Source organism: Cajanus cajan, chromosome 11 (assembly GCF_000230855.2).
Source record: "Cajanus cajan strain Asha chromosome 11, NIPB_CcT2T_4, whole genome shotgun sequence".
Lineage (NCBI taxonomy): Eukaryota > Viridiplantae > Streptophyta > Magnoliopsida > Fabales > Fabaceae > Cajanus > Cajanus cajan.
The window spans coordinates 24,520,049-24,544,947 of record NC_138527.1 but is presented as its reverse complement, the minus strand read 5'-3'; the positions used below and the strand labels follow the sequence as shown (position 1 = coordinate 24,544,947).

The following is a 24,899-nucleotide window of genomic DNA, read 5'->3' as shown; positions in this document are numbered from 1 at the left end:
TATGATAATATAAAGTTAAGGTACATTTTAGTAACAAACATTTTGTCACATAAAATGTGTGTCACTACAAGATAATTTTTTTTGTAGTGTATGTAATATTACAAAGTGCATTCAACTCACATGAAATTATTTCAAAATTAACTAATTATCATAGATTCCATACTAACTAATGATAAGACGTGATAAAATATTTTGTTCATTTCTCTTTATTCTTAACATGATATTAGAGTCTATTTTAGAAATTTTTAATTGATAATAGATTTATCAGGTCACCCACTATTGGGTCACTATCGGACCATTTGTGCTTGTTCAGCCTAAACTTCACACTTAATATGTTTAATTATCGATGTAATAAAAGTGTGTTGGAAATTTCACATGCATAAGCTAGTGAAAAGATCATGATAAGAAATTTTGTCATCTCTCTTTACTCTTGATATTAATGGTTTGAATTCAATCTTAAGTATACTCAAATGGGGAGTTTTGTCACTCAAAGTATAGTTTCATCTTACTCAAGTAGAATTGCTTCAAGTGAAGGATAGGACACCTATGGTTGATGAAAAAAAAAATCTATGTAATTTCTATATACCTGCTATCTATTCGACTTTGGCACAAGTTTAATCTATATTATGACTTTTCATTAATTAAAATTTATTAAAAAATTATAAATTCGTATCGAAGGTTCATTGAATAAGATGTGAAACTTTCAATGATTATGATTTCAATAAAAAAATCCAACCATTAGGTAAGAGTTATGTTCACATGAATGTATTATAGAGAGTGTTTTTAGTATTTCTCTCCTTAAAAATCATATATAAATGTAGTTGATGACCACAATTAAAATTAAAAAAAAAATTGGTAGGTTGTGGTACACTTACAATCCTGTCGAAAGACAGTTAAAAGAATCAAAGTAGTGATCAAGGAGATCGCTTAATTGCTTGATTATAGCATATAAGTATTGTAAATTTTCTTGGTACTCATGTTTGATTCTCATAGATAAATAAAAAGTTGAAATAGTGATTAAATAAAGAGTGCTTATATCTGAACACTTTTATATATTATGACACTTGTCATATTTTCTATCTTTTCTCTTTCATTACATCGTATCTTCTACCATACCTACCTTCTCTCTTCCCTTTAATCTCTTCATACGATTTAAATATACGGATCATGCAGGTGGATTGATAATTTCCTCAAGTAAAATATTCTGTATTGAAAACCTCGGAATACAATTCATAACATTATATCACAAGTTGGTTTAAAAATCAAAGTTTACTTCTACAGTAACCAACCACTAATAAGGGTTGACAAAAGTTTTATGTCATTTGCCATAAGAAAAAAATGTGTACGCTTGTTTTAGTCGTAACACGTGATGAGTTTCAACTTCTACTAAATGAACCTTGTTGTGGGCCACGTACACATATATTCTCACCTTATAAATAGATAGCTACCCTTTTAGGCTTTTTGTGTAGGAAGCATCCATATCCTCATCCCACATTTGAAATTGAAGGAAGTGACTCAGCTTTCTTCTTCAAAGAAATTAAACACAATAACTAGGATACCATAAAATAATAGAAATGGGGAGATCTCCATGTTGTGATGAAATTGGTTTGAAGAAAGGACCTTGGACACCTGAAGAAGATCAAAAGCTTATTAACCACGTTAAAAAATATGGTCATGCAAGCTGGAGGGCTCTTCCAAAACTTGCAGGTATGTACTACTTCATGGATATTTATTATAGTGTCAGAAAACAAAACTCGTAATTAATTAGTTTCTTCTCTAGGTCTCAGCTATATATAATAGGGGTGATCATCATTTGTATTTGGTAACAGGACTCAACAGGTGTGGCAAAAGTTGCAGATTAAGGTGGACGAACTACTTGAGGCCTGACATTAAAAGAGGCAAGTTTTCTCAAGAAGAAGAAAAAACAATTCTGGATCTCCATGCCATCCTTGGAAACAAGTAAATATTCAACATTAGTACCATTTTTCATGAGTTTTTTGTTAGAGAGTTGCTCATCAATAATTTTTTTTTTTGTAATATTCATTTATATATGGGTTGAATGTACAAAAATAAAAAAAATAAACCTTCGAACCAATAGTCATAGTTTTGCGAATGAGATAATTAATCTTTAATTTAAAAAACTATCAAGTTGTTTTGAACTACATGATCCTTATTTAACCCCTATATAACATGTAATTAATCAAGTGTTATCAAGATTTTTTATAGATTGAAAAACTTAAATATATATTATATATAATTGGTTGAGATCATAATATGATCATGAATATACTTAATAATTTCTTCTTTGAAGTAATGGGCTAGGAGATATAGTGGGAAGATTAATCCTTGAGCTTTTTTATAGTTTTTTTTCTTGGAAAGAACCATTTTATGTATTATGCGCTGGAATGGATTTATTCCATATGTATACAAATGAATCGCATTAATTTGATCATTCTGAGGTTTATATACTCAAAAAAAAAATTCTCCTTTTTGCTAGATGGTCCGCAATAGCAAGTCACTTACCGGGTAGGACAGATAATGAAATCAAGAATTTTTGGAACACCCATCTCAAGAAAAAGCTAATTCAAATGGGTTATGATCCAATGACTCACCAGCCTCGAACTGATGATATCCTCTCATGCTTTTCTCATCTCATAGCTCTAGCTAACATGAAAGAACTCTTAGATCTTCACAATCACCAACCATGGGAATTTCAAAACCTTGCAAGGCTACAAGAAGAGACAATCCAATTGGCCAGGCTCCAACACTTGCAGCAACAACACCTCATGCATCCACAAGCTTCAACTGAGGCAGGTCCTAACACAGTTAATAGTATAAACAGTACCTTCATGAACAACGGCACCATCAATGTTTCAAATGGTGTTTCATATGATGATCAGTTTGAGAACATTATTGTGTCATGTGATGGAATTGGCAGTGTTCAATTTGTTAATGATTCCATCCCTTTCTCTCACATGCCTAAGTTGACAACACCACCTTCTTGTTCCTATGAAGCACCATTAAGCAAGGGCATGGCTCAATTTTATCAAGGAGAAAGTTATAATCCCAATTCTCCATGGCTTCTTTCATGTTCAAGTACTACCCCTTCTTCTCCTTCCCATGTGGTTCCACCTGTGATGGAGGCTTCATTGACTAACATGGAAGATAATTGCACTGTTTGGCCTGAACTCATGCTAGAGGACCCTTTGTTCAAAATGATTTCCTAGTTTGAGATTAATTTGTGTAACGTGACATGTATTTTAGTTATATACTAGCTAGTCCTATAATCTTACAATGTTTATTAATTCCTATGTTATGTGTTTGTTTGTAATTGTATACAATGTTCATTGTTATGAGCAGATGCATGATACTCTTAAAAAAAAACTGTATTTGTTTTTCATGAATGCATGAAATGGCTTTGGTGGCTTTGCCTTTATGGTATCGTAACTATCGTTTCAATGAGTCTTAAAGAGAAGGAACGAAGTGCTCACTTCATGCGATGCAGAAACAAAAATGATGAAAAATGAAATTATTAAGGACCTTCAAAAATTAAGTGCGCCAATCTATTTGTACACTAATTAATTTGCATGGTTTCTCATGCATATCTTTTCATCACGATTTAAATCTATAGTCCCACCTACTAAAGTTATAAAATTTTCAATCATTTTAGGCTACAGTTAAATAACAGCAAGAAGAAATTATTACAAAACTCAGTTTTTTCTTTGTTATATATATATATCATCTTTTTTTCTGTTTCCAACCTAACTTTGATAGTTGTGGACTGGGTAGTATATGTGTTTGTTTGGATAATAAAGTTTCCCCAGAAACACTTTTTAAAAAGAAAAAGAAAAATAGAAAATAAATTAAAATATTTTTTTAAAAAATTCAAAATTATCTTATATATGACTTAAAAATACAAATTTTAAAAAATTAATAAAAAAAATATACAAATTAACTAACTTTAATTTTTTTAAAAAAAGTTATTTTATGTTTACTTTTTATTTTTCTCTCTCAAAAGTATATCCAAAGAAATTTATCTAAACAAATTATATCAGATAAATTTTGTAAGTGACGGAAGAGGATTCCAATAATGGGAGAGGGACCCAGTAGTTAGGATTTCCAACTACACCAACGTCAAAGTTGCTTGGATGGTGTAACTCACGTTATAAAAAGTTATTCGAGCTGATCAAATTAACAATTTACCCTCTTAAGTATATTTAAATTAACATAGTATTATTTTAGTGTTTTATTTTAACGTTGTATTTGGATTGAAACTTGAAAACACTTTGAACCCTGAAAATAAAGCATCACTCGGGGTTTCTTTTTTACCTAAAAGGTGCTATAATTGTCAAGGTATAATTAATTTTTATCGTAAAAGACAAAAAAATTAGCAGGTTGAGGCAATTGACTTTTACTCGAATGATTAAGAAATATAGTACGTACTTACTAAGTAATATGTGCAACATGGCTTCAACCAATGGAAACAAAGGCTATAATGATGTGTTTTCTATTGAGCAGGTGGATTATACTATTCTTTTCTTACAAGAGATTGACATAACTTTTCTTATACTAATCACACCCAATCTTACTAATCAAAGTCGTTGCCTAATGTATTTGTGTTAACAGGACAATTGATCTTATTCGTGTGGTACGTTATAACAAATAATATAATAAAATAATATTTTTTGACAAAATAAAATAATATTATTGAAACATTATAATTGAGATAAAGAAGTGATGCAAATTAAGGACAGTTGATCAAGAAAGAAACAAAAAACAGTCGAGTAGCACGTTAAACATGAAGGGAAAAAAATGTTAAGGTAACAAGACTCAAGTATAAAAATAAATTTGGTTTTGTACTTTTGTGAGAAAACAATTGTCAACTTTTCTGCGTAAATATTGTTAGTGATAGAAAATTACTCGAATAACACTATAATAAGTTGAAAGTCAAATGGGACATGCTTGTCATTTTTCAAGGCAACAAGAATGGCTAAATTGTAAGTTTTTTGAAATAGATGACAAAGAACCTAATCCGACACTTTTGTTGTTTATTAATTTACATGGCTATCATGCAATTTTCCTCCGGATACAATGTTTTCGTTTTATTTTATATTATGTATTATGGTTAGTCGCGGTCTAATTTATAAGTTTAAAACAAATTTCATGAATACATTTTTTATAAAATAACATTTTATTTTAATTTTCTAAAGATAGAACTTGAACATATATTTATTTGTATCTGTAATTAGGAGCTTGTCTCTTTTACATTGGTATCAATGTATCTAAGTATCTTGTGTAGGATTCATATAAGTGTATAAAAGTGTGTGTGCGTGTGTGAGACAAAGTGTAATGCTATTACTATACACTTCTTAAAATAAAATAAAAAAAATTAAAAACCCCAATACTCTAGACTCAACATTTTATAGAAGATTAAAGGGGATAAGAATTATGAAATATTCCAACACATAAGGAGTTAAATTTTATCCTGTGTTTTATAAGTTGGGCTACCACTGATTCTGATCGATACACTTTCGCTTTTGAAAAAATTAGTTATATAGTTTGGTCAATAAAAGCATACATACTTAATATTCAATATACAATGTCGAGACAAGATATTAGACGTCCTTGAGGAGACCAAATGGCCAAATGGACCACATTATATGATGGCTAAGTTAAACAAATTAAATAAGTGAAGGGATTGTGGTGGGACAGATAAGAAAAGAGAGAATATTGACAATGATTGAGAATGGAAAGAACCATGTTATAACATTAATCAGTGGAGAAAATGAACAAATTAAATGAGACAGATAAAAAAAATGAAAAGAATCATGTTGATCAACAACAATATTTACACATAATTGATACTTGGTTTAAATATAATTTTCGCTCATATAATTTTATCTATTTTTAAATTTTAGTCTTTATAAATTTTTTTATTGTTATTTTATCTTTAACATTGTATAATGTTTTAAAAATAAATTTTATTGACAAATTGTTAAAAAAAAAATCATATGTGAGTATCGAAATACATATTATATTTATTATATTTTAATTTATTATTTTCACATAGATAAATTAACTTTAATATGTTTTAGTCAAAAATTTAAAAAGCATTATCACCAACAACAACTAAAACACCATGTTCTATAGCCCTAATAGGATGTGTGTGAAGAATATGATGAAATGACAACAATGAAATATTTTTTGAAATTTTGTTTAAAAGAATTTAAAATTAATTTACTTACATAACAATGATGAAATAAAATATAATAAATATAATACGTATTTTTTTGTCATATTAATCCAAGATGATTTGATATTTCATTTTTATAAAACAAAATTGACGTAATCTATACATTTCAAAATATAATAAAATATGAAAATTTTGATTACCTTCAAGTTGTTGTTTAATTTTAACAAAATTTAATATAAACATATAAAATGATATGATGTTATAATTCAATGGTTGGATTTACAAAATCCACATTTAATATAAAGTTATTAGGTAGTATAATACTTAGTAAAAGTTACACCGGTGTCGTTTGAACCATTCTCTCTCTCTCTCTCTCTCTCTCTCTCTCTCTCTCTCTCTCTCTCTCTCTCTCTCTCTCTCTATATATATATATATATATATATATATATATATATATATATATATATATATATATATATATATATATATATATATATTAATCACCTATACACTGCTAGTGTAAAGTTTTTTTTACACTGGCAATCAATTATATCTCTTAATTGTGTCATGTCACTGTAAACACATTTACTTTTAACAGTGACATGGTACAATTAAGAGATATAATTGGTTGCCAGTGTAAAAAACCTCTACATTGGTAGTGTATAGGTGATTAACTCATATATATATATATATATGATGAGAGTTATAATTAATAATACCGATGTAACTTTTACCAAATATTATCACTCAATAATTTTACATTAAATGTGAATTTTGTAAATTCAATCGTCAGATTGAAAGTTTTTTACTCTTAGATCATATATACAAATTTTTTATATTAATTCAAGATGATTTGATGCTTCATTCTTATAAAATAAAATTGACGTAATATATTCATTTCAAAATATACTAAAATTTGAACACTTTGATTACCTTCAAGTTGTTGCTCAATTTTAACAAAATTTGATATAAACATATAAAATGATATGAACTTTCAGTTTAACGGTTGGATTTATAAAATTCACATTTAATATAAAGATATACTTGATAAAAGTTATACCAGTATATAACACTCTCTATATATCTCTCTCCATATATATATATATATATATATATATATATATATATATATATATATATATATATATATTTAAAAAGTATCATTAGTAAATGAAAATATTTTTTAAAAAAACTAAAACGGTGATTTGACCTGTTTATAGTCCGAATTGTGGTTTCCTAGTTAACATTTTCAACAAATTTGTAATATATAATACTATTTAAATTATTTGGTAAAGTAATTTGGTGTCTATGAAATAACATTAAGATATAATTAATTTTTAAAAAATAGTTGTTCAATTTCAAACTATTTCAATCATGGTTAAATATTGAACACAAAAATCAATAATTAAAAATTATTTAATGCATCAGAAACTTTATAATTGAAGCCAAATAATTTGTAAATTATTAAAGTCTCACAACAATAACAGCTTATGATCGAGGATGTCGATAATACAGATAAGATTTACATGTAGTACGTAGTTTTTCGTTTTAGATAAAATTTGGTCAATGATCTGTGTGATTTCGTTTTAGATAGATAAAATAAAACGTTTACCCTTGTTGCTTGCCGCCATGGCCACCCTGTCACTATCAAATAGTTTTCTATGAATTTGAGTAATCCATGGAATCTGTGAATATATGGTTTAAATTACAATAATTAAATTCTAACATAAGAGAAGTCTGCACAGTAAAGTCCTTTGGCTACCTATATCTAGGAATGACCTCCAGAGCCTTTGGTAAAAGGAAAAAAAAAAAAAAAAAAAAAGTTATGCCCCAAAATATAGTAGCTCACGATCATAAATTTTAAAAATTATGATTTTTACAAATGATTAAATATGTTTGATTAATCATAAATATTTTTATAAATATTTATAATGTTACTTAAAAATTAAATATTTTTCACTACAATAAATAATTAAGTTAAGGTAATTGCAGTAAAATATTCTTTATAACTTAAAATGTTAGATTTTTATTTACTTTATGAGAATAATTTAATGAAAAATCTATATAAAAAATTTTATCAAAAAATCGTGTTTTTTAGAAATATGATTCTTTTAAATGATAAATTAAATATAAAAAAATTAAAATTTTTAACGTCAAATTCTTAAAAAAGTAAAAGTATTTCGCGTCACTTGTGTTTAAAATGGATCATGTTTGGTTGTTACTTTAATTTTATTTAAATAAAATAAAAACAGGAAATTTTATTTGAATTAATGTAAGTTGAGAGAAAGGATATTAATTACTCTTATTATGATCCTACTTTGCCTTCACCAAAAATTATAATCCTACGTTCCTTGATTCAATTAAACTTAAGAGCTAGTAATGGTTATATAGGTGCAGTAATTAAAATAAAAAGTACACCCGATAACTTCAAAGTTAACAAACATGCTAACTTGTTCTTAAAAAGATATATTGTTCTACCTATCTTACATTTTCTTCACTCTATTATATACAGATTTTATTTTGTTGTTCAGGTATCTCCCAGGAAAGATGTAAAGCCATTCTACATAATTTTAGTAGCTTATCTTTATATATGATTACAATAATTTACATTTACATAATTAAATCTGTAAAGTCACGTTTAATTTTAAATAATTTTGTTTTATTTGGAGTTTATGCGATTAGCCCTTCTTGTACATATTTTAAATTAGTTTTTAATAAAGTACCTCTGCCAAAATGTGTTGCAATAAGTTGAGAAAAAACTAAGTTTTTTTTATGAGTTAATCACTTATATATATTGTCAGTGTAAAGTTTTTTTACATGGGCAACTAATTATATCTTTTAATTATGTCATGTTACTGTAAATACATTTACTTTTAACAGTAATATAATATAATTAAAAGATATAATTGATTGGCAGTGTAAAAAAACTTTACACGGGAGGTGATTAACTCTTTTTTTATTTAGAGAAGTGAGAGAACGTGTAGCATATATATGTTGCTTACCAAAAGGAGAAGAAGAAAAAAAAACAAAGATGTGCACTATACAGTGTAACCTAAACGCTAGTTTCTGGAATCCAGTGAAAGAAATGAAGGACTAACCAAAATGTATTTTTCTTTTTCCAAGTGGAAGAAACCATGGGTCAAAGATTTCTTTACGAAAATCGCCACTGAAAAATGAATCAGTTTTGTCTCATGTTACCTGATACCAATATTTTAATTCTTTTAGGATTGAGTTTTCTAACTCAAGAAGTGTTACACAATGGATTTGTATTATACATGCAGTGATTACATGCCAATTTAGTGGTGGTACTTTTGAGGATAGATTTTGTCCACTTTAAGAAATGGAATGTTTATTAGTTCTAGGATGTATTTACTGGTTGATTTTTTTTTTAATGAATTGTGCTTAAGTGTCATTTACTTTTAGCTCTGTAATTGTTAATAGTTTTTTTTTATTTGAACAAAAAATGCTATCTCTTGCAGAAATATAGAGGGAGATGATTCTGCAGATGCAGAAGTTTCTATGGAGAAAGAGGTTAGTATTGATGGAAAGCTGTGAGAAATCTTTTTCTACTAAGTTTCGTAAAATTGTACCCAGACTCCTAGTTTTTCTACCTCTATTCTATCCCCCCTAATTGTATGAAAAACATTACACCGACACTCCCTTTGGCATTACATTGTCCTCTCTTAATTGTTTGAAAAGTATTACACTGTAAGGGATGTTACTGTATACGCTAAAATCAAGGATCAGGAGGTGTCTGTGTAATTTACTCATAATTTTATGAATTGAAACTGGTAACCATGTATAATGAATCTACATAGTGGGAGTAATTAGATTAGATTTTTTTATCAACGGTGTACTTGTTGTTCATCATTAATCTCTAATTTATAATTACAAACATTTTAGTCTTAGGCGTGCGATGGTATTGTCATCAAGAACTTATATATGTAATAGGTAGCTTTCTTAAAATATAATATTTTTTTAAATAGTGATTGGGGTAATAAAACTAATATGTTTTTTTTTTTATGAGAACAGCCCAATAACTCACAAAGAAATAAAGAAGTTAAGAAGAGATGTATCAAGAGGACTCATTAAAAATCTTCTAAATCACTACTACAAAATGCATATTTTACATCGGTTCTTTAAAGGCATCTACATCGATTCTAAAACCGATGTAGAATAGAGCGATGTAAAAAATATATACATTTTTACATCGGTTCTGAAAAACCGATGCAGATTTAAGCATAAATCTACATCGGTTCTCTGGACAACCGATGTAGATTTAAGAATAAATCTACATCGGTTGTCCAGAGAACCGATGTAGATTTATGCTTAAATCTACATCGGTTATCTTTAGAACCGATGTAGATTGCATTTTTTTTTATAAAAAAAATTATGCTTATTTCAGCATCATATTCCATCTCCAAACGCATACTTTCAGTAATTTCATACTAGTGTTCTTCACCCAAGTCAGACTTATCTGCCACTTCATCCTGGACACATGAAATTAATAATTGTATAAGTTGATGATATAGCATTATAGCATGCATATTGAAACTCGAAAGTAGTCATAATAATTGTAGTGTGAAAGAAGAAAACCACACATGCTCAGAACTTTGATTAAAAATTATTCATTTTCATTTTTCAGCATTTATAATGAATTATCAAATACACAAGGGAACTATGATGCAAAATATATACCTCATACGTATTTGAAGTTTGGGAAGAAAAAGTAAGTTGATGAGACCTTCCATTATGTCTGGCAACAGAAGATAATGGAAGTTTATGTACCACTGAGTGGGTTCTCCCTGCTTGACCGAAATAGTCAGGACCCAAAAAATGTAGAGAATAATTATAATCCATTGTTAAACCACTAATTAAAAATGAAGTTTATGTACTAATAGTTAATTGACATACCTTTAGTCAGTGTTTATTGGCCTGATGTCTGGATTTGGGCCCACAATTCCATCAAAAAGGGATATATATTTTGCATAGTTTAGCTCTTCGTGAAACTTCAAATTCACTACATATTCAACAAAATGCCGGAATGCTTGAGAACAAAAGCAACATAATGTTTCTGGAGAAGTGGCCATCTTTTTCATGCAGACAATAAATCCTTTATTTTCTCCCTATAAAATTTTTTTTCATAAGAATCATATCTTCATTTACCATTAGTACTAAAATGACTATTAAAAAAATTATAACCTGATATCCTTGCCAAGGTAGCCGACCACGAATAAGGAAGACAAGAGTGTAAGCAAGAGATTCCAAATCATCTCTCCTGCTACCTGTTCTACCAAGATGAGCATGCACACTAGCATAACGAACTGTGCCCCTGTGGCAAGAATATACGTTACAAAATAATTTAAAACTTGGACGTTAGCTAAGGTTTATAGATATTTAACAAATAATTTACCTAAAAACATTTGGTCATTGGTCATAGTCAACATGAAGGCCAGTCGAACTATCATGCCACCGAGTTGCTGAGTAGATAAATTGGGAATGAGGTGAGTAGCCAGATTCCATGAAATTAGGCATTCTAACTTGGCACAATATGATAGAGCAATAATTGCTATAGATTCAGCACCTCTAAGTAAAGTGACGGGGATCACTTTATAGATTAAAGTGCAGTTACAACAATTGTTTTTAATGTACAATTGAGGATTGTGATAAAAATAAGCACATGTATAACAAACTCTGAAATTAGTTACAGTCTTCACAGTTAATTTTTGAATCAATGGCTATTAGCACATTAACTGTGGAACCAAATAAGTATTTACTATTTAACAATTAATAATTATGGGCAGGGACAAAACATGAAGATATATATAAAACATTGAATCAATTATCAATCAACTTCAAAAAAAGTGTGTGTGCACATTATAGATGGAATCCCACAGGTTTGTCCCATAGGCCATAATAAGTGGAATTTGGATTTATTCCTTACTCTACTTGTAGTCAGAACTAACATGGATTTTTTGGGGAGGTCTAGCTAAGATAAAAGGAATTAATTATGAGGGTGCAGTGACCCCAGTCATCCTTGTCATGGATCTTCTTGATTATGGGTAAAATATAATCCAGAATGATAAATCAAAACCAAGAACAGACTTCAAATTTAATAGTTCGCAAATCATTTATAAAAAAATTTAATAAAAAAAATGTTGCTCAAGCAAAGAAATAAGATATGTTTCTTCTTCATCATGTTACCGAAAGACAATAACAAATGATTGACCATGTTTCAGTCTTGTGATAAACAGAGAACACCCAAACAAATTAACAATGACATATTGTGACAACAGTCAAGAATCATTCTGAATTGTAACCAATCAGTCAAAGAAAATAAAATCCATAAATAAATCATAAATATGATCAGGAAATGAGCATCACCCTCTAGAATGCATCTTCTTTAATATGGAGATGGCCTCAATTGCAATACATGCAACCATTTCAGTTGACATCCTGAAACCCAAAAGGAAGAAGTAAAGGTTAGTTATTCAATATTTACTAGATTGCTGACAAAAATAAGATGCATTACATTTCAATAAATTTCACAGAGATACCTACATGTGTGAGTTGTTATTCCAAACATCCCACAAACTAGGACCAAGCATATCCATGACCTGTACAGAATAGGACCTGTCGTGCCTTCGTCAGCAGCTCCCGGAGCCTTATCGGCACTGCGGCCACCACTATCGTACTCATCCATGTCTTCCTCTTCCAAAACCCTAACCAGTGAATGCTCCTTCTCCCTCTCCGCTCCCTGTTCGCCTTTCAACCTCCTACCTCTTGCTCCACGCACAGTATTGGCCTCCTTGTTGGAGCAACAATGGCTGTCCTCCTCTGACGGGCTCTGGCGGGCGGCGGCGAGTGTGGTTCAGTGATCGAATTAGGATTTGCGTTATTTAAGAGGCAGTTTCTGCGTGGTCGGGGCCGCAGCTCAGGCATGGTAAGGTGGCGGTTTCCTCCAAGAGTGCCTCCAAACCCTAAAACATTAGCACCCGCATAGGGCTTCAATGGTTCCTTGGAGAGTCGTTGAAGATCAACGAGCCTGGACTGTAGGCGTTTTAGGTTTGAGAGTGTTGAAAGGGTTTGAGGAGGAGAACCCATGTGAGCTGTTTGGCGTTTTTGCCTCTTCCTTTTCGCTTATGATTAAGTCCTCTTCTTCGGGACCCTCCAGCGCGACGAACCTCTTCCCCGGCGCGGATGAGAGCGATCGCGTGAAAAACCCTAAAGGCGAAACGCGGAAGGGGAGTCTGGAGAAGCTTCCCAACCTCAACCCTAAACTCCAAATTCAAGCCAACCTCCTTCACCTTCGTCTCGACGGCAGAAGCGAAGCGCGGAGATGAGCTGCACGAAGTAGCAGCGCGCAAGGGACTCCAGGAGGCGGCCGCGGCAGGAGAGCTTGGAGAAGAGCGCTTTAGCTTTGAGAGTGTTTTAGGTTTGGGAGTGAGCGCGCATCGTTGTCGCGGGGAGGGGAAGAATTTAGTCACCTCTTCTACATCGGTGAACACAAAACCTGATGTAGAATAGATCACTATTTTCATTTCTACATCGGTCACTCATATAACCGATGTAGAATTGTTTATATTTACATGGTTTTTAGAATAACCGATGTAAATATTCTTATTTATTCAAGTTATTTACGAAATTGCCACCGCACATTGTTTTTACATCGTTTTATAAGGAACCGATGTAAATATGGTGACGTAGAATAGTATTTTTCTAGTAGTGAATATTGTATTGAGAGACACAAAGAAATATTGTGAATTGATATCACAAAGTATTGTAAGTCAACCTTTGTAAGAGAAGAGAGAGAAGCAAGAAGAAGGAAGAAGAGAAAATAACAGATTCTATAGCTAAATTTGTATTGTGTGTATTCTGTTGTGTATAAGTAGAACACTATATATATAGTACAAGCTAAGTACTCACTAACTAACTAAACCTTAGTCAGTTTAGTAAACTAGAGTTAGCAACCTAGAGTTAGTTTGATAACTTCTCTTTACAATACATTCACACCCCCCAAACTTAAGTTGGTTGAGAAGCAAAAGGAAGCTCAACAACTTTAAGTTTGTCTCTCAAAAATAAAAATCTGGTAAAGGAGAGAGGCTTGGTGAGAGCATTAGCTCATTGATCTTGAGTAGGGATGACAGTGAGTTGATTTGCAAGAACTTTTTCTTTAACAAGGAAAAGATTAATCTTTATATGCTTTAATCTTGAATGTAGAACAGGTTTGTGAGCAAGTGAAATTGTGATTTGGTTATCACAATAAATTAATGTAGGAGTGGAAAAGGGAACCCTTAATACATGAAGTAGAGTTTCAATCCATAGAACTTTAGAAGTAGCTTGAGCCAAGCTTCTGTACTCAGCCTTTGTACTTGATCTAGCCACGACAGGTTGTTTCCTAGAACACCATGAAATCAAATTGGGACCTAGAAAAATAGCTGCACCAGATTTTGATCTTTTGTCATCAGGGTCAACTGCCCAATCAGCATCACAATATGCATAAAGGGAAAGAGGTTGATGAACACGACCTAGTTGAAGATGTAGACCATAGGACATTGTACCCTTAACATACCTTAAAATTCTCTTGACTGCATTCTAGTGGCTTTCAAGAGAATGAGCCATAAACTGACAAATGTTATTTACAGCAAAACTAAGTTCAGGTCTGGTTATGGTTGCATATTGAAGTGCTCCAACAACTGATCTGTAGAATGTAGAATCAACTAGAATGTCTGAACCATGTTTAGATAACTTGCAAGATGACACCATGTTAGCTTCAAGCATATTAGTTCTTTGAAGCAGATCTCTAATGTATTTGCTTTGTGTGAGGAGAACAGATCCATTCTGTAAGTGTCTGACTTCTATTCCCAAGAGGTAGTCTAGCTTGCCAAGTTGTTTGAAGGAAAAAATAGAATTAAGCTGATTTATAAGTTGTTGAGTAAACTGAAAGGAATTCCCTGTAATTAATTATAATGTCATCAACATATACAAGAAGATAGACAATATTAGATTGCATGTGATAGGTAAATAGAGAAGGATCACACTTGCTGGCCTTAAATCCAGATTGTAGTAAAGTATATTTTAGTCGCTCAAACCATTTACATGGAGCCTGTTTTAGACCATATAGTGCCTTGTTTAGTTTGCAAACAAGGGTAGAATCATGATCTTCAAATCTAGGGGGCTATTTCATATAAACAGTTTCATTTAGTGAGCCATTTAAAAAAACATTGTTTACATCTAATTGATGAATACCCAATGATTGAGATAGATAGAGTGAGGATCAATCTGATTGTAACAGGTTTGATGACTGGTGAAAAAGTCTCATTAAAATCAAAACCTGGTTGCTGAAGAAAACCCTTAGCCACTAATCTGGCTTTATATCTATTTATAGACCCATCAGGATTTTCTTTAATTCTAAAAACCCACTTACAGCCAATGGCATTTCTGTTAGGAGGTAACTGAACAAGAGTCCACGTATTGTTTTTAAGAAAAGCAAAATATTCTTGTTTCATGGCTTTAAGCCATTTAGGATCCTTTAAGGCTTGCTAAACATTCTTTAGTTCAGACTAATTAAGCAAGAAGAACAAAGGGATACAATTTGGGCTTATGAATGCCAGATTTAGATCTAGTTTGGATAAGGTGAACATGTTATGACTGGACAGGGGAAAGAGACTATGTATTAGTTATGGACAAAGATGAAGTTGAGTTAGTAGACACAAAGCTAGGTGTAGAATTGATAGGACCAGTGAAGGGAGTAGAATTGTTTACAATGATTTGTGGAGATAAAGGTTGAATGATTGGAATGGAAGTGGATACCTCAGTTTGAGAGCTAGATAACTGTAGACACCCAATTTCGTCCGGGGGCACACAAACAAGGAAATAGACCTCCGTTATGAAGGGAAGGAGCTTCCGAAGCAGGCAAACAACAAGATAGGACATCAGAAGGCCTAAAGGCCAAATAAGGTGGTTTTAGTAGCCTGGAACAGGCTGTTCCAAAATCGGAACGGGCCGTTCCGAACCCCGGAACGGGCCATTCCAATATCAGAACGGGTCGTTCCAACGTGGCTAAAACACCTAAAGAGTCTTGGCTAGAACAGGTCGTTCTAATAACAGAACGGGCCGTTCTGGAAAGGGCAACTTTGTGTTAATTGCTACTCTGGAACGGGCCATTCCGTTTTCAGAACGGGCCATTCCAAGGTGCGTAATTTGCACATAACGACTGACCCAGAACGGGCCATTCCAAATCTAGAACAGACCGTTCTGGCCCCCTTCTGATTCCTATAAATAGAAGCCTCGGGCATAGTTCTCAGGGCAGCCAAAGAAATTTTGAATAAGACTCCTTTGAGCACGAAAATTTTCTATCTCTCTCTCTTCTATTGTATTTCTTGAGATTTGTGTCGCATCTCTATCTTCGCTCTCCCTCTTATTGTATTTCTTGAGATTTGTGAGGCATATTGTAGTGTGAAAGGTCACCACAAAGTACCTTCTCCATATTTGATGATTCAATAGAGCTTGTTCAAGAGGTATTTCAATTAATCTTCTTCTATATCTTTTGTTTCTCATTTTTATCTCTATCTTTTATTTATAACAAACGCAATCATGTAGATATTTTAGGGTCACTCGTATAATTTAAATTTTAAATATGTAAATAAATATTAATAGAGGGGATTCAATATTTAATTTATTAATTCTTATCATGTTAACTTCATCATAGGGTACCGATTGAGGGTGCTGTAAGAGTGCTTAATACATTCCCTACACATAACCAACCCCTGAACCCAATTCTGGTTATCAAGGCCATTGTTGGATCTTTAAAAACCTTTTCTTTTTCCAATGTTTTGAGTAAAATATTGGTGGCGACTCCGTGAACCTATTTTCAAAACCATTAATTAAGAATTAGTCTGGTGTTCGGGCATTCCTTAATTAATGAGACTTTTAAAAGGATGTCTAAACCATAGGTCGCGAGATCAGAAATTTTCGGGTTGCGACAGATGGCGACTCCATTGGAAAAGTTTTAAGAAGGCCAGGCCCATTTAATTAATGAAGTTAATAAAATAAAAATAATAATTTAAATATTTATTCGCTTTACTTTGTTTGCTTTATTTGTTTGGCTTTAATATTTGTTTATTTGTTTAAATTCTGCATCTGTTTGAATAAAACTGTACACAATCCTTTGCACACAACAGTTCCCCCTACACCCTGGGGCATGAGGGTATTAAACATAGGGAGTGGTTGACGTACGACCGGCCCAAGTTTGGCCTTGGAGCCTTCGAGCCTTGTCGAAAATCACACTGAAGGTGATAACCGGTTACTCTAGCCCGAAATACTGCGAAAGACCTTAGAGTTTGCTAGGTGACGGCGACAGAGATACTGGGTCCCTATAATGGGGGCACCTTGGGGGCCTTAAGACCAGTGAGATTAGAACTGTCCTATATAATGCACTTTTCTTGCAGGGACCACAGACCAAGGATTTAAACGTGACTGTTCGCGGGTGTATCTTGATTGAGCATGTATGTGTGCATTTGTTTGCATTATTTGTTCTAATAAGAGTGGATTAATTTTTTAAAACAAGCAAACTAATAATAAAAATATAAAAAATAGAGAAATTTATACCCCTTTTGTACATTCTTAGGTCATCATATCATAGCATCATATAAGTAGTTTCCTTTACAAAAAAAAATATATGTATAATACCTTTAAAAAAATATATGTATATTCATATCATGCATCATATCTCATAGTTAATTAAAACATAATAAAGTTTAGGCAAAAACAAAAATGGCATGCATTCTAGGTTAAAATTAGGTATTAGCAACATATAGAGAAAGTTAAGAAAAGTGAATGCTCTAATATACGACAAAGTCCAAATCGATTTTATAAAAAAAAACTATGGTTGGGCCTTTGCTTTGATATGTTAATACTATCAAAATATATTTGAGCATTCACAAATAAACAAATCAATGAGACTGATATTTATTATTCTCAACTTTCTCTTCATTCTACATTGCATTCATTTAGAACATATCCTTCTTGAAAAAAAGAGTAAATGAGAATAAAAAAAGAAATCAACCTATGTAAGTTAGTCGGAAGTAATGGAAAGTGAGCCATGTATAAAGAGTTTAGGACAAAGAAATTCACAATCATCAAGATGCTAACTCTTGCCCTAAAAGGATAAAGCCATGTCGTACAACCGTGAAATCCAAGCGGAATAGAACTTGAGGAGACGAATCCCTCAAACACTGAGCCAAAATGAATAGAGCTTTCTTGAAAGATGATTTTAACAAGAGAGAAGCATTGCTTGTTAAGAAGATGCTAGAATGAAAACTCGCAAAAGGCATTCTAGGCAAAAAAAAAATCGAGAAGCAATATTTGTTCAAGCTGAAAATCAAGAGACCGCTTGAATGTTCCTCTTGAGAAGCAAGACTCCATAGAAAGCTCTATTATCGCTTCTACCCATTCCTACTTCTTATGAAAAGCTCAGGATATGGGTTGAAAATACCTTTACGAGAGAAGAAGCCAAATGACCTTCCTCTACACGAGATCTTCTAAAGCGCCCTCCCTCTACACGAGATCTTCTGAAGCGCCACATCCATGCAAGTGGAGGACTAGCTATACGGTTAGATGACTTAGGCCTCTCTAAGGGGAAACCTCTTTCTTTTTCTTTGTGTATGAATCACGAACTTGGGGCATGCCCGGGCCCTCAAGCTACATTAAATGGGCACGTGTAAATTAAAAATTCTATTTTAATGCCATACATTTTTTTACTTCATTTCTCTTCTCCCTTTTATCTACTCTAAGCCTCGTCAACAAACCTTAAATGAACAAGTACATTTGAAATAAGGACGTCATTAGAAACGATGGCTTAATACGCAATAAAAAACACATAAAGATCAATCAAATTGGGCATGACTTGTGGATAAAAGTCCAAATAGAATCAGTGCAAGGGGCATCCCCCTTTAATGAAGGAATGAAAGATGATCACAAATGCTGCAAAGACAAAAGCCTGGCAGGAAACCCACTAAAGGGGCTGCGCAAAAATTAGGGCAAGGTCCGCTAGGAGACCCACAAACAAAAAGGGTAGCCTAGGTAAAAGTGAGGATCAAAGAAAAAAGAAAATGTCCGCTAGGGAACACATCTCAAGTAACCTAGGCAGAAGTTAGGACAAAGCAGCATCCCGAGCTGAAAACTGAAAGGCGGCTCGAGAAGATCATTTAATCAATATGCAATCCCAAGTCATTGCTTAACTTTGAAGGAAATAATAAGCTAACACGGAAAATGATTTCCTCACTTTGAATGTGCTTGTTCATCAGCCTAAACCACTAGCCTACCTCGGCCAGCCATTCTTCTATAAACCATTTTTGAAAAAAATCCTTTCTAACAAAACTTTTACAAAAAATATATGTATATATCCCATTTCTCTCATTCCTCTTGACCTACATGGCATTAAGATAAATTTGAGAGATACACGGAATATGCACAGTGAACACTCACAAGAAAAAGATTGAGGTGTCCTAGAACAGAGTCTAGGTACACCTGATCTAAAGGCTAACATATCATATTCGCTACAAGCGAGAGGGCCGAACTACACAAACCTCAGGTTCAAAAATGCAACACTAAATTCGACACGACTAAAAGGCTAACAATCCATGACATTGATCCATGCGCATAGATTAATTTCTTGAAAGTAAAATCAATCTGCATTTAAGCATTAGCATAGATGCAGCATTGCATAGCATGCATAGGGCACAAGTGTGCACAAAAGGGTATAACTTCACTTTATAAAAAAAATAATAAAATAAATATAATAAAAAAAAAATCCAATCCATTCCTGTCTTGCATTTTCATGTGCATCCATACTCACCATGGGGCATCCACAACCATCCATCAACAATCAAACAATCAATCATCAATGAATCAAAAGGACTCCGCAACAAGCGCCTTGAGAGGCATCACAATGCTCATGTGGCAGGGGCTGCTAGCCATCCACTTCTTTGCCCACCAACACAGGGGCACATCAAACATCTCCTGCCCATCTACCTAGGGGCAGTCTTTCATCCCACAACACCAACAAGAAAAGCCAAAAAGGAAATTAAAGGCATCATGACACACCTCCTGCCCAACATCCTTGGGGCAATATCTACCATAAGTCAAGCAAACCAATGAGGGCATCGACAGTTTCCTCAAAATACAACAAAGGTCTGGAGAGACTATACTCACATCCCAATCCAGTATACGATAAAGCCGTGAGGGAAAGGTCTAGAGAGACTGTACTCACCTCCTAATTCGGTATACGACAAAGTCGTGAAGGAAAGGTCTGGAAAGACTGTACTCGCATCCCAATCCGGTATACGACAAAGTCGTGAGGGAAAGGTCTGGAGAGACTGTACTCAAATCCCAATTCGGTATATGACAAATCCGTGAGGGAAAGGTCTGGAGAGACTGTACTCGCATTCCAATCTGGTATACGACAAAGCCGTGAGGGAAAGGTCTGGAGAGATTGTACTCAAATCCCAATCCAGTATACGACAAAACCGTAAGGGAAAGGTCTGGAGAGACTGTACTTGCATCTCAATCCAGTATACGACAAAGCCGTGAGGGAAAGGTCTGGAGAGACTGTACTCGCATCCCAATCCGGTATACGACAAAGTCGTGAGGAAAAGGTCTCGAGAGACTGTACTCGCATCTCAATCCAGTATACGACAAATGATGGAAGAGATTAGGAGAAGTGGAAGATGTAGCTTCTCCTTAGCTCTCCTTATGCACGGATCTTCAATCAAGGAGTTAGGACCGAGAACTTGAACACCTTTAGAAGAGGAATTCGTGAGGATTAGAAGCTCTAATCCATTGACGGAAGCATCCAAGCACATTTCTCAAGGGATTGCACACTTCAAAGAGTAGGAAGCTAGGTTTCCTAAGGGGATTGAAGGCACTCTCTTAAGGTTTTCTCTCTTGGATGGTTTCGGTGACTCTTGAGGGAATTTGGCTGAATACAAGTTCAGAAAATTCATATATTCAAAAGTGATTACAATGTGTAGGAGAAACACTTTAAGTAGGGACGGTTTTGGCACCTAGACTAAACTACACAAGTTGGCGCCTAAAATTTGAATTCAAATTGGAAATTTGAATTCAAATTTTGGTGCACATGGGTGTGGCCGTGAGTTTAGGTATCTAATGTGCATCTAGGTCTGATTTGAGAGTCATTTAGGGTTAATTTGAGTGTCACATGTTCAGCCACCAATTGGTGCAAAACATGTGACTCAAATGTAACTTAAATGGCTTCCAAATTAAACCTAATTTAACCTAGTTAACCTACTTTAGTATTTCTTGTATTTTCCTAATCTAATGACCTAAATACAATGGTCAAACAAATACAATGGAAAGGAAAAATTACAAGAATGAAAATGAGCCCAATATTGGGTACCAAAAGCCCAAAGGCCCATGAAGCCCAAAACTAGGCCCAACAAGCCTAAAACCTAAAATGCTACTCTATGTGGTCCAAAATACAAGACCAAAATATATGATACCTATACTAACATGATGTATACAAAACATATGAAAATAGCTATAACAAAATATGGCCCATGAAAAGTTCAACTTGGGCCTTCCTAGGCCCAATGGGCCCGATGGGCCCTGACAGGCCCAAACCTTCATGTCTAGCCAACTCCTCTTGGATCTTTGAGTATGTCACCTCGGGCACAGTGCTTAGGGCGGCCAGAGAAATTTTGAATAAGACTCCTTTGAGCACGAAAATTTCTCTCTCTCTTCTATTGTATTTCTTGAGATTTGTGTCGCATCTCTATCTTCTCTCTCCCTCCTATTGTATTTCTTGAGATTTGTGAGGCATACTATAGTGTGAAAGGTCGCCACAAAGTACCTTATCCATATTTGATGATTCAATAGAGCTTGTTCAAGAGGTATTTCAATTAATCTTCTTCTGTATCTTTTATTTCTCATTTTTATCTCTATCTTTTATTTATAACAAACGCAATTATGTAGATATTTTAGGGTTAGTCATATAATTTAAATTTTAAATATGTAAATAAATATTAATAAAGGGAATTCAATATTTAATTTATTAATTCTTATCATGTTAACTTCATCATAGGGTACCGATTGAGGGCGCTGTAGGGGTGCTTAATACCTTCCCTACACGTAACCGACCCCCGAACCCAATTCTAGTTATCAAGGCCATTGTTGGATCTTTAAAAAAAATTTCTTTTTCTAATATTTTGAGTAAAATATTGGTGGCGACTCCATGAACCTATTTTCAAAACCATTAATTAAGAATTAGTCTGGTGTTCAGGCATTCCTTAATTAATGAGACTTTTAAAAGGATGTCTAAACCATAGGTCGCGAGATCAGAAATTTTTGGGTTGCGACAATAACGTGTGTGATGATTGAGTTATAGATGAGGGAAATAACTCATGATAAGGGAACTGATACTCATTGAACACAACATCTTTGGAGACAAAGATTTTTCCTGTAGGAGAAAAACATTTATATCCTTTATGAGAAGTAGAGTACCCTAAAAATACATACCCATGAGATCTGAAATCTAACTTGTGATTAGTGTATGATCTTAGAAGAGGAAAACATGCACATCCAAAGGTTTTAAGAAGGGTATAGTCAGGAGACTATTTAAACAAAATAGTATATGGAACAACATATTTGAGTGAAGCAGTTGGCAATCTATTGATAAGATAAATAGTAGTATAAAAAGTTGAATCCCAAAATTTTAAAGGAAGAGATGAATGCTAAGAAAAGTTAAGCCAAGTTCTACTATATGTCTATGCTTTCTCTCAATTACTCCATTTTGATGATGAGTGTAAGGGCATATGACTCTATGATTAACACCTAGGTCTTTTAAGTACTTAGACAAAGGTTTGAATTCACCACCCCAATCAATTTGAAGATTTTTAAGAGAAGTATTAAATTGTAACTCAACCATCATTTTGAATTGTTTAAACACAGTGAATGTATCATATTTGTTTTGCAGTAGGTAGATCCATGTAAACGTGAATAAGCATCAACAAAGCTTAAGTAATATTTGTAAGTATTCGAAGATTGTATAGGGGTTGGTCCCCACAAGTCACTGTACACTAATTCTAAGGGATTTCTATACACTGAAACAGACAAATTAGAAGGCAAACAATGTGTTTTTCCCATACAACAAGCATTACAAAAGAGAAGACACCATATGAGAAAGTTCTTGATACCATATGAGAAAGTTGTTGATGCCATATGAGAAAGTTCATCTCATCTAACTTCGACGAAATTGTGTGCACAAACTTAATCAGTGCAAATGAAGGTTACAATGAACACGTTTTAGCCATTGTTGATCGTCAAGCTCTTAATACCATGTAAGAGAAAAGGGAAGAAGAGAAAATAAAAAATTATGTAACAGAATTTGTATTGTGTGTATTCTGTTTTAATAATAAGTAGAACACTATATATATAGTACAAGTTGAGTACTCACTAACTAATTAAACCTTAGTCAGTTTAGTAAACTAGTGTTGTGGTCTGGGGATTACCACACACATATACATGTCTCCACATTGGTAAGATATTGTCTGCTTTGGACCTAGCCTTCACGATTTTGCTTTTGGATACCACCCAAAAGGCCTCTCTATCAATGGAGACAATTATGTGTATATAAACTCATGTCCATCCTTTTGTTTGAATGATGTGGGACCTTACTTGCATCTCAAAAATCCTCCCCTCAAACAAAGGACCATGGTTTTACCCTTTTTCCAGCGAAAGCCATCAGTTCACAAGTATATATTTGATGATAGCCCATAAAGCTCAGTCACGCTCTAAGTACTTGCACTGTCATTCCATCGTCAAAGGGACACGCCTCCTAACCCTCCATGTTATCAGGAAGAGTCTCTTCCACATGGACCCATCGTAAAGAAGATTTTTGACACAAGGGATCGCAAACTTGGATCTACCTACCAACCATCATACTTGTCGAGCCGATCACTTGATCAGACTACTGGCTCTAATACCACTTGTTATGACAATATGCAAAAGAAAGAGATCAAGAGAAAGAAGACGACACACAAATTACGTGGTTTAGTCAATGTGACCTATGTCCACAAGCAGTTCAAGAGTTTTTTATTTCTGAATTAGCAAAGATATCTGATACAGATGTCTTTTAGCCTTATAACAAAGATAAAATATAACAACCCCTTAATACCTCATTACAACCCAAATAACGGATGAAATAGTAACAAACAAAATATGAATTCAAGGCATCTCAACAACTAGAGTTAGCAACCTAGAGTCAGTTTGATAACGTCTCTTTACAATACATTCACACAACCTCGAGTTCAAGTAACAAAAGAACTTTGTAGGTTTAATAGTCCATATCATCAACCTAAGAGATATGCACTCCCCCTAATTACGGAAGGTGATGTGATGCCCATGGATTAAGATAAGCATGCATGTGACTTACTAGGAGACCATTATTTGACTTGAATCTAAGAAGTGGCTTGAGTCTATAAGATCTAAGATGGAATCCATGTACACTAACTAGGTGTGGACCTTTATTGATCCATATACTTGAATGGGTAAAAACATATAAGGGATAAGTAGGTCTTCAAAAAGAATACTAACATGGATGGTAAAGTAAACACCTTTAAGGCATAATTTGTTGCAAAAGGTTTCAAGCAAATTCATGGTATAGATTATGATGAGATTTTTTCTCCAA

The 24,899-nt window shown here is 33.3% G+C and overlaps 1 protein-coding gene and 1 long non-coding RNA gene across 3 annotated transcripts; one reads left to right on the top strand and one right to left on the bottom strand.

The window, feature by feature from the left end:
* Positions 1 to 1,152: 1,152 nt before the first annotated feature.
* Positions 1,153 to 3,400, top strand: LOC109816534 (transcription factor MYB53). Its single transcript, XM_020381581.3, has 3 exons — positions 1,153 to 1,707; positions 1,830 to 1,959; positions 2,498 to 3,400. Exons 1-3 carry the CDS (start codon positions 1,575 to 1,577, stop codon positions 3,225 to 3,227), a joined length of 993 nt encoding a protein of 330 aa, XP_020237170.1. The 5' UTR covers positions 1,153 to 1,574; the 3' UTR covers positions 3,228 to 3,400.
* Positions 3,401 to 10,195: 6,795 nt separating this feature from the next.
* LOC145953249 (uncharacterized) lies at positions 10,196 to 12,752 on the bottom strand. Of its 2 annotated transcripts, XR_014430796.1 has the most exons (6): positions 12,578 to 12,752; positions 11,607 to 11,673; positions 11,396 to 11,525; positions 11,108 to 11,319; positions 10,892 to 10,998; positions 10,196 to 10,683 (listed from the first exon to the last, which is right to left on the bottom strand). It is a non-coding gene; the product is annotated as an uncharacterized LOC145953249 (long non-coding RNA). The 2 variants fall into 2 exon arrangements; XR_014430795.1 differs by lacking the exon at positions 12,578 to 12,752 and having other exon boundaries at positions 11,607 to 12,570.
* Between the last annotated feature and the right edge of the window lie 12,147 nt (positions 12,753 to 24,899).

Excerpts from the sequence above, each read along its gene's own strand:
- LOC109816534 (XM_020381581.3), top strand. The coding sequence starts at position 1,575 with ATGGGGAGATCTCCATGTTGTGATGAAATTGGTTTGAAGAAAGGACCT. Across the intron at positions 1,708-1,829 it reads GGCTCTTCCAAAACTTGCAG|GACTCAACAGGTGTGGCAAA; the intron begins GTATGTACTACT and ends ATTTGGTAACAG. Across the intron at positions 1,960-2,497 it reads CATGCCATCCTTGGAAACAA|ATGGTCCGCAATAGCAAGTC; the intron begins GTAAATATTCAA and ends CCTTTTTGCTAG.